The sequence below is a fragment of the Drosophila takahashii genome, chromosome 2R (genome assembly GCF_030179915.1).
Source record: "Drosophila takahashii strain IR98-3 E-12201 chromosome 2R, DtakHiC1v2, whole genome shotgun sequence".
NCBI lineage: Eukaryota > Metazoa > Arthropoda > Insecta > Diptera > Drosophilidae > Drosophila > Drosophila takahashii.
Window position 1 is genome coordinate 43,042,537 of NC_091679.1, and position 13,219 is coordinate 43,055,755.

Below are 13,219 nucleotides of genomic sequence, written 5' to 3' on the forward strand. Positions count from 1 at the left end.
GAAAGTTCAGCCATTTCTTTTGCATGCAAATTGCTCTTAATTGTAAATAGGGGTTCACAACCCCCCAACCCTCCAGCCAGTATGCAAATGTTTTTGGCGGAACTCGGAAAAAGGCTTACGGAATTTATTACGGCAGACTCCGGCACTGCAGGCAGGATTTGGCCAAAGGATTGCGCACTGCGAATCATTGAAATTTATAGTTTTTCGTTGGGGCAAAACGGTTGGCCTAACTTAAAGCGGCAAGAAAACTTTAAAAGCCAACTTTGACAGTCGAAAATATTTATGGAAAGTCGCCCTTTTGAATTTTGGGAAGGAAAAGAATAAAACTCGAAGGCTTTCAATTAAACACCTATATAATATATCCCTGCAACTATGGACATTACGCATACGCCGCTTGGGCCCCGCGAGCGGCGACAATTGGCGCGTGAAAAATGGCAATAAATTAATAAAAGTAATTAATTGCAAACGCTTCGAAGGATGCAAGGATGCTGGCCATAAAAAATTGAATAAAAACGCGAGCCATAACTCAAACACACGGAGCTGCTGCCGCTGCAGTTGCATTTTACAAACAGGCAAACTGCAAATTGGTGGTAGTGTGTTGGCCGGGCTAACAACAAATTGATTGCCAAAATTGAAAGTGCTTGAATTGAAACCATTGATCAACTGTGTGGTAAAAATAATTTACTCTCCCATTCAAACACTTACATACATATACCTACATTTATGCCGGATTTATTAATATATTAATATGCCGACACAAGTTTGATAATTATGTGCGTGCGCCTGTAATTCACAATTTGCGGCATATTTAAAAGAGCAATTATATCAATTAACATACACACAGCCACCCACCCACACGAATGGGCGAAAGGAGAAGGTTTGTCGAGTTAGTTAAATATACAACTTAATTATTGCTAAATGCACGCGACACCCGGCGCCATCTGGTTAGACGCCTCAATTATAGGCCATTTAGCGGACATATCGGAGATGCCGTTCGGAAGATCGGAAGTACGAGTAACTTAACTACCCCAATCCAAAACTTGTAGGTGTGCTCAAGAAATTAGTTTAATTATGGTCCGCCGGATTGATACACACGTCATTATACATTAGCGCAATTCACTGGCCGATCTTAATTACAATATTATACGAATCGCATCGAACTTACCCAGCACATTGGCCCCAAGATTGTTCAGCATGTTTGCCGAGAAGCTGCGGATCGACAGAGTCGACAGTTTGTCGCCGTTTCTGAGGGCCGCTCCAAAAGTTAAGATCACCTTCGATCCGCCGACGTCTGATTCGGGATTCAATTTGATTGAATCGAGAACCGTTTGGAGGGGTGGGGGTTTTAGGGGGGTAGGCAGAATCCCAAGGGGATTGACTGCTCGTATACTCGTCTATCACAGAACGTTCAAGTTCAAGTTCACCTGCGGTGCAAATTACATCTCAATGGATCGGTGGAAATGGGCGTGGCTGAAAGGGAACAGTATTATTAGTTCAGTTTTGAGTTAAAGTAAATTTATAAGTAATTGGATTAGATTTAACTTAATTTTATTATTGTTGTCAGTTTTATTCTCTATTTAATCTGCACGTTTATAATCTTTTGAAACGGGTCTAGCTTAATTTATTTGTTATTTTGAATATCCTACGTTTTATTTTATATTATTTCCGAATTTGTGTTCTTTATTTTAGATTTTTATGTCAAGCCGATCTGGTTGATTCTTACTACTTTCCGTTTTTTAAGAAGAGAATTATATAATTGTTAAGATAATATTTCGATTTTATTATTATCTTAACTAAATCACAATATAATATATCGATTTAAATATTATCTAAACTAAATGAGAAGTTACCAAAGTTATACGAATTTTTAAAGAATTAAAATAACTAAATTCCCTTATCTTCTTCTTGAACTCTGACCCTCGTCAGATGTCCAGCTATTCGGCTAATTCCCGTAATGTGTGTTTTACTTGAAAACTAAATCCGTTTCACTTTCCTTAACCGCAGAAACTTTTGCCAAAGTTCGATTGTGGTGGTATTTGCATTGACTTTTATTGCTCATTTGGCCAGAAAAGGACTCACCTGGCTGCTCCTCCTGCTCCTTTTCAGCAGGATTATGGGTCCGAGGGGTCAGAGTTCAGACCAGTACAGACGATCAAATTGCCATAGTAAAATTAATTAAATGCCTTGACCATAAAAAAGCCAAAGAAATTAAATCGAAGTCACTTGGCCGGAAGTTGCAAAGTTTCCTCGGCTCACACGCACAGCGACACACACACACTCACACGGAGACAGCACAGACACACGCAGACATGCCCAGGTAAAGGACACGCAATGAAACGGAAGTAGTCGACGAATCGTTTATTGATGAACTGTTTGACCAACTGACAGCCGGACACTGTCCACTGTCTTTCACCTCTGCGGGTGTGGTCACTCCCCTATATTTAATTTTTTTGTTTTTAGTGTTTAATTAATAGCTTCTTGGTTTTGTGGCACATTTTCACTTGGTTATTCCTCAGTTTTGGCTTGGTTATATCTTGAGTTTTCTGATGGCGACGGCTTTTGACAGAAGAGTTGAGAAAACGGAAATGGAATGGTATTATATTGTATCGTAACGGAACTGTTCCCCCGAAACGTAGTGCTGCCTACGCGGACTGGCTTGCATTTGAGGGCAGTGCGAAAAAATCAAAGCGAATTGACTCCGAGGATGGAAGTTATCCCTCTGATAGCTTCGACACCAACGACTGCGCAGTGGCGCCGGGACTCAATAGTCACCCCCCCTCGCACAATTGACGGTTGTTAAGTCGAGCGTTATCTCTGCCAGCGGGCTTATCTCCTGCATTGATTTGCAAAAAGTAACCAGAGAAAAAAGAGGGCGGAAAAGAGACGACTGCCTGAACCCACTGCCATCTTGCTTTTGAGCCGAGCGCAAGCTGTCTCTCTCTTGTCTGCTTATGGAAGTGGTTGCTAGAGCGGTTCGACTATACTCGCAGTGCGTAGATTAGGCCACACCCCCTGAGTAAAACCAACGAATGAGGGTTGCCGGGGGCTTTTGGCCCCGAGAACGATAGACCGTTTTGGCGCCCTCTGCGATAAATGGGTCCTTTTCGCCTATCGATAGGCGATGGCCATTGTTCGGTCTCAGGATTCAGGATTCCCTTCCTGAGCAACGAACTTCAACTATACTCCACAGCTGGTCGCTTTGGCAACCTGCGCTTGGCCCACAGTTATTGCCAAAAGTCCACTCCCCGATAAATTGCCCTTAAATTCTTTTCCAGCCGGAGATGCCACGTGTCAGCCTTTAGCCTTCACCTGTTGTCGTTTATTAGTTTCTGTTTCCGCTTTCATTGCTGGGAAGGGGGGCGAAGGGGAACCCCCGCCCGACATTCGGCGGAATTTTGATAATATTTTGCATGCTGCACAAACGTTGAATTAGCCAGACAACGGAATGCCTGGCGAAATGAGAGTTTGGCATGGCAACCGCGCATTTCAAAGGATCTCTAGCCCACCCCCCTCAAAAACCGACCCACCGCCTCTGTTTCGATGTCTACAGTGTACGTTTACAGGTGACTCGGGGGCGTTAATTAAAAACACAAAGTAAAAATTAAAACCACAAGAAGAATGCACAAATATACAGCATTCGTAGTGGGCATCATATATTTAGTTTTTCCTTGTGGACATTTTATTATATTTTTTCAATTGTTGCGGTCATTTTATGAGGAATGTGGCAACAAAAAAATTGGAAATTAGAGAAAATATTTGTAATAAAGGCAAATACAACTAAAACATTTATAACTTTGTTGAAAATTAATTTATTGGTTTATGACATTCGCTTGTTTATTATCAGATTTCACTGTTCTGTTTACAAATTTACAGTTCGTAATCAAAGTAAACGATTAAGCCATAAACCTCTAACCGGAATTTTTCGGTTAGTGTATTATAAAGCAAACAAGCCGAATAAATCGTGATAACATCTCAATTCAGTGTTGGGTTCACTTATTAGAGCTTCTGCATCATTTTTCATCTTATTCATCCACAAAGCAAATATAAAACTTCGAGTGTGTTAATTAATCAAAGGCGTTTTTGGAATACACAACAAAGCAAAATAAATGTATGTGTGTTGCGTGGAGTAGTTGAATTTCACAATATTTGCCAAGGACACCGAGAGAAAAATGATCATAATCATATAAATTCCAACCTTTTGAGGTTCCAAAAATCTCTTAATAAGATGAGAAATGAATTAATATTTTAAAATGAATAAAACTATAAAAAATGATATTAATACTAGATATATTATTTATTAATAAGTCAGTACAACACTTTTATACTACATCTAGTATATTTTTAACACAACGAGTATTAAGATTAAACAATATTTTTTATTTGTGTGGACTAATCATCCAAGGGGTAGTCTCAATTAGACTGAATTTTGAATGCGCGGCATGAGCAGGTCGTAAATCACTTTGTCGAAATCCGGGGAGCAGATAGTGACTGTGACTAGGACATGGGCGAAATCCTTGAGATGCCTGGACCGGCATACCAAGTATACAAGTACAGAAGCAGAAGCAGCTCAAATGCAAAGGATTTCCTCTAGCAAGCACGACGACGCTTCTTTGACTTTGTTTGCCAATCGTTTAAGCCCCGAGAAAGGGGAAGGGCTTTCTGGGGCGGATATGTGAAGGACCAACAAGTACGTGCAGTCAAACAGATTTCCAGTTAGCAGCTCACAACAATTCGCTTTTAAGCCAGCGCATAAATCAACCTCAAAAGATATCCCCGAAATTCGAGGGGGAGGGGGCAAAAGTTCTTTCCTTTTTTCGGGCCGCGGCATTTTATTGAAAGGATAATCGATTGCAGCAGCGCATTAAAGGATTCGACTTTGGGCAACTTTAAAAACTTGAGCCAAGGCGAGATGTCGACGAACTGAGCGACGATGCGAAATGCGGCTCTTTGCGGTCAATTTAATTGAATGATGAATTGCGTCGGACACTTGGGAGGTTGGGTTTTGTTGCCGCAGAAATTTCTTCAGTTGTCACGAGTGCTTGGAAGGATGGGCTGAGGTCCTTGGGATGGTGCCCCCCAAAAGGGCAAAACGACAAAGACGAATACGCATAATCAGTCAAAATTTATGACAAGCTCGAACCCGAAAGTCAGCTTAAGCATTTAATTGGCCCAGGTCCAGTTGGCCTTCCCCCAGGACATTCCTAATTAGCATGGGCGTGCATGCCCGTACAGGATGGAGTCCATTTTTTGTCGCCTATGTGGGGGCCCGGGACCCAAAGAGATTTTTACTGTTCCTCGACTCTGACTGATGATCCTCCGCCGGAGGACTCGGTGGTAATTTGTCTAGGCCAAAAAGGCTTCGCCTCTGGCCTCCTTGACTGTTGACACAAAGCGAGTGGAGTTCAAAGTTGACTCCTCCGGAACAACATCCTCCTGTCACCGCCTTTCACTCGATTCGCCTTTCACTGCAAGGAGGCGCATAAAAGATAGATAAATAAGATACAAAAAACTGCGAGCAGCGTAAAACCCAAAATGTTGAGCTTAGTGCAGTTCCGTGTAACGCATTATTCTTGCTTAACATTTGTCGGTTTTGGATTCTTGCTCCGCTTCTTTTTGTTTTGCCATTTTAAGCCAGCTTAAGTTCAGATTCAAGTGGTGTAAAAAATCAACACAACGTCTAAAACTAAATACCGTAAATTCGGACAGACGGATAGACAGACGGACAGACAGACGGACAGACGGACAGACGGACAGACAGACGGACAGACAGACAGACAGACAGACAGACAGACAGACAGACAGACAGACAGACAGACAGACAGATGGACAGACAGACGGACAGACGGACAGACAGACGGACAGGCAGACGGACAGACAGACAGACGGACAGACAGACGGACAGACAGACGGACAGACAGACGGACAGACAGACGGACAGACAGACAGACAGACAGACGGACAGACGGACGGACGGACGGACGGACGGACGGACAGACGGACGGACGGACGGACGGACGGACAGACGGACGGACGGACGGACGGACGGACAGACGGACAGACGGACGGACAGACAGACGGACAGACAGACAAACGGACAGACGGACAGACAGACGGACAGACAGACGGACAGACAGACGGACAGACGGACAGACAGACGGACAGACAGACGGACAGACAGACGGACAGACAGACGGACAGACAGACGGACAGACAGACGGACAGACAGACGGACAGACAGACGGACAGACAGACGGACAGACAGACGGACAGACAGGCGGGGAGGGGTATCTGGGTGATGTCCTGCTATATTGCATTGTAGAAAAACTTTACGTGTAGATACAAATTTTTTACATATTTTTACATGGCAGGGGTCTCCTTTTGTCGTCACAGCGCCATCTATAAAACAACTGAGGAACTGCGGCCATTTGCGGTGGAAATCGGTGGGGGCGCTAGTAACGAGAAACAAATTATTATACCCTTGCAGAGGGTATTATGATTTCAGTCAGAAGTTTGCAACGCAGTGAAGGAGACGTTTCCGACCCCATAAAGTATATATATTCTTGATCAGCATCACAAGACGAGTCGATCTAGCCATGTCCGTCTGTCCGTCTGTCCGTCTGTCTGTTTCTACGCAAGCTAGTCTCTCAGTTTTTGAGCTATCGGGATAAAACTTTCCCAAAAGTCTTCTTTCTATTGCAGGTAGTATATATGTCGGAGCCGACCGGATCGGACAACTATATCTTATAGCTCCCATAGGAACAATCGGAAAAAAAAAACTTTAAAAAATTCTAGCTTCGGTGTTTTTTGAAATATTACCTTCTACTTTTGGGGATGTTATTTTTTAAATATTTCTGAATTTCGATTTAATTATTTAAAAAAACGGACTACTATATCATATAGCTGCCATAGGAACGATCGGAAAATTAATGGAAAAGTAATAGGAAATAAATTCTAGCTTCTTTGGTTTTTATTGTATTATCTTCTACTCTAGGATATGACTCTTTTTAAATATTTCCGAATTTCAATTTTAATTTGATCAAAATCGGACGACTATATCATATAGCTGCCATAGGAACGATCGGAAAATTAATGAGAAATATTAGAAAATTGAACATTTTTGCGATTTCTTAATTAATAGGAATGATCTGGAAGGGTATATAAGCTTCGGCTGGCCGAAGCTAGCTTCCTTTCTTGTTAAATTGAAATTTATTTAATGAATATATCTTGATTACTAAAAGTTATTTGAGAGCCTTGTAATCCACATGCGATTTCACAAAAACCTAGCACAATCCCGAATTGCTTAAAAAAAGCCTACAAGGACACTATTTGTTTATCCATACCTTAAATTACTTCTTGCAAATCATAAAGTTATAGAGTTATTTTATTTTAATAAGTCTGTTTACATTTTTCTGATTTTTGAGAAAATATTGGGAATTATTTGATTGAATTTTGCCTTTGCAATAATTTGTTTGTGTATTCCCCAACAATTTGTAAATATTATAATGTATCGTGATAAAACGCCGTCAAAGTCCAACAACTGCCGAGATTCAAACTGTACAAATCTTAATAAAATCAATTACGAATATAGCTACTCGTGCTCTTTAAAAGATCGATCGATAGCGAACTAAATTAGCTGACAAACGATAGCGATCACCCGATTTGGTTTCAAAAATCATCCCTCTGCTTCCCAAAGGCGTTGTTTCGGTTCTGGTAAATGCCAATGATACTATTATTTAATGGATCGCTCTCGCAGGAACCTCTTGTTCCGCTCGGAAAGGCAAGAAAGGCGGAAGGGAAGTGCTCGATGGCTGTTGAAAGAAGTGTCTTTCGGGCCGTAAAACATTATAGTAGCCGAGTAGCAAACATTGTCAGCCAACGAGCAAAACACGTCAACGCCCCTAAGCTGCTAATGAGGGCAACTGTGGCCGGAGGCTGTGAAAACAACGCAGGAGTAGTGAAAGGACGCATGCTGCGATAAGGATCAGGATCAGGATCACATTCGCAGGGGCAGCTGAGAAACAGAGAGAGTGAGAGAAAAATACAGTGGCAACATGGCCGCAAAACGATCTTGAAGAATCTGTTTTTGCGGTTTTCGAAGGAGAGAAGACACACTCTGCTCACCGTTGTTCATTTAACAATCGCACCAAACAAGCGATAATCCTCAGCCTCCGAAAAAAAGTATTCCGAATGAGAACTGAGTTACAAAAGCCTAAGCGGATTGGCCAAACAAAGTTGAGTGCCCTCAATACCTCATCCTGATCCAATCGCCTGCGCCCTGTTTGATGTCCTGCGGCGCATATTAACATTATCAGCTGTATTTTGTGTCCTCTGTCCTGTGTCCTGTGAGGTGTGCAAAAGAGACGGCTGCCGAGGTGGAGAAAATCCCACTAGACAATGTTATCGGAGACCAGTAATTGTCTGGGCATCCGAATAATGTGTGAAAATTTACACCGAATTTACACCGAAGGCTCCCGCTGCTTTGCGCTCGACTGCCAAGGACATTCTTCTTCTGTCCTCGCTGTTAATCGGCAAATGTGGTTAAGTGATTTAAGAGGATATTACCGAGGATGCCGAGTGCAGCAGACAAATCAATCGAATTCAAAGTGAGACCAATTTGGTTTGCATTATCCCTGTGATGCGATTTTTCCTTGGCTCCACTTTCGCGTCGCTTTAACAAAGTTTCGCCGCAGCGGAAGCGGAAATTTCCTTGGCATGTTTGTGAGCGCCAGAGTTGCAGATGCAGTCCTAGGAATTTTTATTTTGCAGCTAGTAAATGGCTAGTACAAGCCTTGGTCAATTGTATTACTTTTTTACTTTTTTGAATGCAATTATAGGCCGGTTTAAAAGAAATCTATTTCATATAAAATCCGACATCTGGTAATAAGTTTGTGTTTGAAGAACAATACTTAGGAATAAAATAAAAATATGCATTCATTTTTCCTGTTGGCGATTTGAAACAGATATGAATACTTCACAACTTTTAACTATTATTAGCACCTTTATAGACATTTAAATTATAATCAATCAGTTATTTATGAATGTCGATCATTCAAATTCTGACCACTTAAATAGAGACCTTGTAGCGGATATAAAAAGCCCAGTAACCAAAACAAACATTGTGTAATGTGACAAGCAACCCCTGAGTGGAATCGTTGAATCGTTGAATCTGCAGCCTCAATTAACCCTAAGCGACCATAAAAATCGAGTCATTCGGTCATAAATGAAAACAACTGCCTCGGGCGGTCGTGGTAACTCAAAAATGGTTATGATTGTTATTCCGTTATTTTCGTATTTTGTTATTTTGGCACCCTCCTCTGGCAGGACTCGCCTAACGATGTTAGTGTTTCCGTTTATGCCACATGCTTACCCGTCAATTTGCGTGCAGCTCGCATGCCCCAGGACATGTTCCATGTCCATGTACTACCGATACTACGAATACCACCCGGACACTCGACAGATGAAAGGTAGATGAGGAGGTCCTCAGAGGTCGGGGGCACGGACAATTTGTAACATTTGGCAGACGTCAACGCCCTGCACAAGTGCAGGAAAATGAAATCAAATCAAAGCCAAACGAATTGATCAGAAAAATGTCATAATTGAATCGCAGTGGGTATACGTATAGCCACCCCTCCTCAACCCCCGAGAACTGTGGGCGTGGCTGGCTTTTGGAGAACTTTATGCTAATCAGAGATGGCCGAGAAGTCTCAAATTTCACAGGCCAAAAGTCAAAACATGGGCCTACAGGCAGAGAAAATAATGATTTTAGGGGAAATGTTTTTAATATGATATTTGATATGTTGAATAAGAATTAAATTTGAAACAAGTAATGTTTGAAACGGTGAAAAAAGAAAATTATTTGTGGCCAGAAATAAATATGTAAAGAAATAAATAACTAAACAACTAAATAAGAAATAAATAATAATGATAATCTAAAAATTGAGTACTAAATCAATCGACCTTTATATCCTTTTTCCCCGTGCAGTTCCTGTCGCCGCACAAAAGGCGCTGGAGAGCTGGAAATAATTTCCGTTTGGCACCTAGTGCTCATTTCGCCTATTTTGTACATACAAAACTAATTAATTTCCCAAAATGCAACATAGAAGGGTTGAAGGCGAAACAGGAGGGAAAGGAGGAGGAGGGGCGGGAGGATCCAGGAGAGGAGCGTCCACGCAGGAGCGGCACAGGATATTTGTGCAAGCAATTTCCGCCGCCGAAGAGAGTTTTGTGCGTAATTAATTTATGCAAAATACAAATGCAAACAAATTGCAAATGTTTTCGCACAAAATTGCCGGGCGCCCAATTTGTTTTCCAAAATAATTAACTTTTCAGCGGGTTTAATTAGAAATTTTCTCAATTTTCCGCGCTCAACCAGGAAGGCCAGGAGTTGGTTGTCATTTCAGCGGAGTAAATATTATTCTTCACCAACTTTTACTTGGGTTATCAAGATGAACGGCTGCCTGAGCTGTGGCTTTCTGAAGTACCTATGGTGCTGGCTGGAGGATCTATCCTGTCGCCTGCAGGACAGCAATCTACTCAAGCTGATCCTGGCCATCAGTGTGGCCTTACTGGTATTGGTGAATGTGCACACGGGCTTCCAAATTGCTAATAACTGTGAAGGAGGAGAGGAGGAGGATTCTCGAGATGCTGGCGGGGATCATCTGCGCGGCTCCTCCAGTGATTTGGACTGTACTCCTCGAGTTTCCCCCGAGAACTATAATTATGGTTGGGACAGGGGTCCGCATACCTGGAATGCCCCCTGCAACAATCAGAGTCCCATCAATATAGAAAGGAATTCGTTGGAGATCAACTACTTTGATGCACCGCTGATATGGTCACACTACAATGACATTCCCTTGGGCATTCGCCTGGAGAACAATGGTCATACTCTGATCCTGCGAGCTGCCTTTCCAGGACGAGTGCCTTCCCTTGATGGTGGCGATCTGCTGGGCCGCTTTGACTTTCGGGAGATCTCCTTTCGTTGGAGCTGGAGCAACTCTTCCGGTTCGGAGCATACTTTAGATCATCAACACAGTCCCCTGGAGATGCAGTGCCTCCACACAGATGCCAGCGATGGAGAAGCCTGCTCCTCCAGCCAGGGCATCCTGATGATTTCCTACATGTTCGACTTTACCGATGACAATCCCTTCCTCGATGTCCTCGTTCAGCATCTCGTGGCCGTTCAACAGGCTGGACAGGTGGTTGAAGTACCGCCCTTTCCCCTTAGTTACCTGATGCCAGCCTTCTACGACAAGTTCTACAGCTACAATGGATCGCTAACGGAACCCCCTTGCCATCGGGGGGCCGAGTGGCTGATCCACCCGGTGCCCTTGGCCATCAGCGAAAGACAGCTGAACGAGTTTCGTCAGCTGAAGGACCGACGGGGAGTTCGGATCGCACGCAATGCTCGCCCCGTTCAGCCGCTCGAGGATCGTACGGTGCACCTTAATCGCTACAGGACCGGGTTTTAGGTTTAATCAAGTGTAATTGGCCGGGATTAATAGAAATGGATGTATTTTTATATTTATGTATATTTTGTTATGATTTTTGATGTTACATCACCTAAAATATAAAGTTAGAAACTCTTATTTCACAAAACTCTTCTTTTAGATTGGTTTTAATATATTATTTCAAAGCCTAGAATAGTTTTAGTATTATATACCACATTTAACTTTGTTAAAATATAATCAAATAATAATATTTTTTAGCGGGAAAATATTTATTTCGGGTAATATTTATAGCAACTGCATCTTGTTTCCAACCTTAGGTAAATATAAATCCAAAACTTTTTTATAAAAGAGGTTTTTAAATTTAGACAATTTACTTTAGAAATCTAGAGAAATTTTCAAAGCTGAAAAATCACGAATTAGATAAGTTCATTAATCTCACTAATGTTGAACTATGTTAGATAATAGAATCACAAATAGCAAACATCTCTAAAATCTCATTATGAAACCGAGTGCAGTACATTCACCCTTTTGACTGGACAACCAGGACCCCAACGCATCCCACAGCTGTCTCTAATTGGTCCTGGTTTCCGCTCTATTTCTAATGTACCAGTCCTGGCCAGTCTTCCGGACAATTTGCTTTGGGTTGCCGTTTGCCGGGCAAATAGTTTGCTTATATAGTAATTCACTAATTAGTCGTTCAAAGAGCATTAGCATTAGCATTAGCCGTTGCAGGGAGATCCAAGGTCCCGAGGTCCTGTATGCCTGTGTTCCTGAGTTACTGAGTTACCGAGTTCACGAGCCTGTTCCGCATCCTGTGCGCTCACAATCGCCGCAGGACATGGCGATTGCGAGTGTGTGGTGTGCGTGTGAGCCTGCGTCTGTAATTTCGTTAGTGCAGCGGAAACTGTTGCGGACATGTTTGCCCTGGGATTGGGATTGGTATTGAGATTGGCAACGGGAATGCCGAATGGCATGGGATTGGGTTTGGGTCTGTGGGCCTCCTGCGGCGACGCACCCTCATCTCCTGTCCCTGTTTTCCACCCCCCACCCCTCCCTTATTACAGCTGCTGCTTGGCAATCAGAGTTCCAGTTTCCAGGCTTATAATTATCAGTTGGCGCCTAACCATAGATGGCTGGATTTTTGGACCCTGGCCTGTAATTAGTTTTTATTCCAGAGATGGGAGATGCGAGTTGGGGATTCCCCGGATCTCGATCCCGGTTCCCAATCGACTTGTTTAATCAATGGCAGGCCAAGTGAATTTTACTGCAATTGCGAGTGTGCAATGTGCATTTTTGCTGCAAATCAACGCTAATGAAATTATACAAACAAGTTTTCGGTGCGCTTTTGTTGCTCTGCGGCTCTGTCAATATTTGTCCTGTGCGCCCATTCGCAATTTGCATGTTTTGAAAACTTAATTGAATTGCAATTTCCACAAATAAAGCTTAATTTTTCGGTCGCGCTTTTCGTTTCCAGCCTGCTTTCAGGTTTTGTCGTCGCACAAAATAATTTGTTTTTCGGCCCCAAAACTAAAACTTTTGTCTGAGAAATGCAATTAAAATGCGGATAATTCCATTTATTAATGCTTGATATGCAAATTGATTGCACACAAAATGTTCAATTAATATGAAAATGTTTGTTAGAAAATTAATGCAATTTTTCCCAGAATGGCAATAATTATTGCGTCGCATGCATGTGGAAGGCGGTTGGTTTATTTTCGTTAAATTAGATGAAAATGCAACACTAAAATGCAAATAATATGCAATTAATTAGT

At 42.3% G+C, this 13,219-nt stretch overlaps 2 protein-coding genes across 8 annotated transcripts in view; one reads left to right on the forward strand and one right to left on the reverse strand.

Moving 5' to 3' along the window:
• Positions 1-13,219, reverse strand: part of otp (orthopedia homeobox) — a 42,935-nt gene that overhangs the window by 19,408 nt on the left and 10,308 nt on the right. For 6 of the 7 annotated variants that reach the window (XM_070212578.1, XM_070212579.1, XM_070212581.1 and 3 more), the window contains one exon: positions 1,166-1,470. In XM_070212578.1, the coding sequence (XP_070068679.1) occupies positions 1,166-1,196 (31 nt within the window). In that variant the 5' untranslated portion in view covers positions 1,197-1,470. Of the gene's footprint in view, positions 1-1,165; positions 1,471-2,079; positions 2,714-13,219 lie in introns of those variants that run through there. The other variant, XM_070212580.1, reaches the window with a different exon arrangement.
• On the forward strand, positions 10,376-11,568 carry CAH15 (Carbonic anhydrase 15). Its single transcript, XM_017146580.3, has one exon. The coding sequence runs from the start codon at positions 10,446-10,448 to the stop codon at positions 11,466-11,468; it is 1,023 nt and encodes a 340-aa protein (XP_017002069.2). The 5' UTR covers positions 10,376-10,445; the 3' UTR covers positions 11,469-11,568.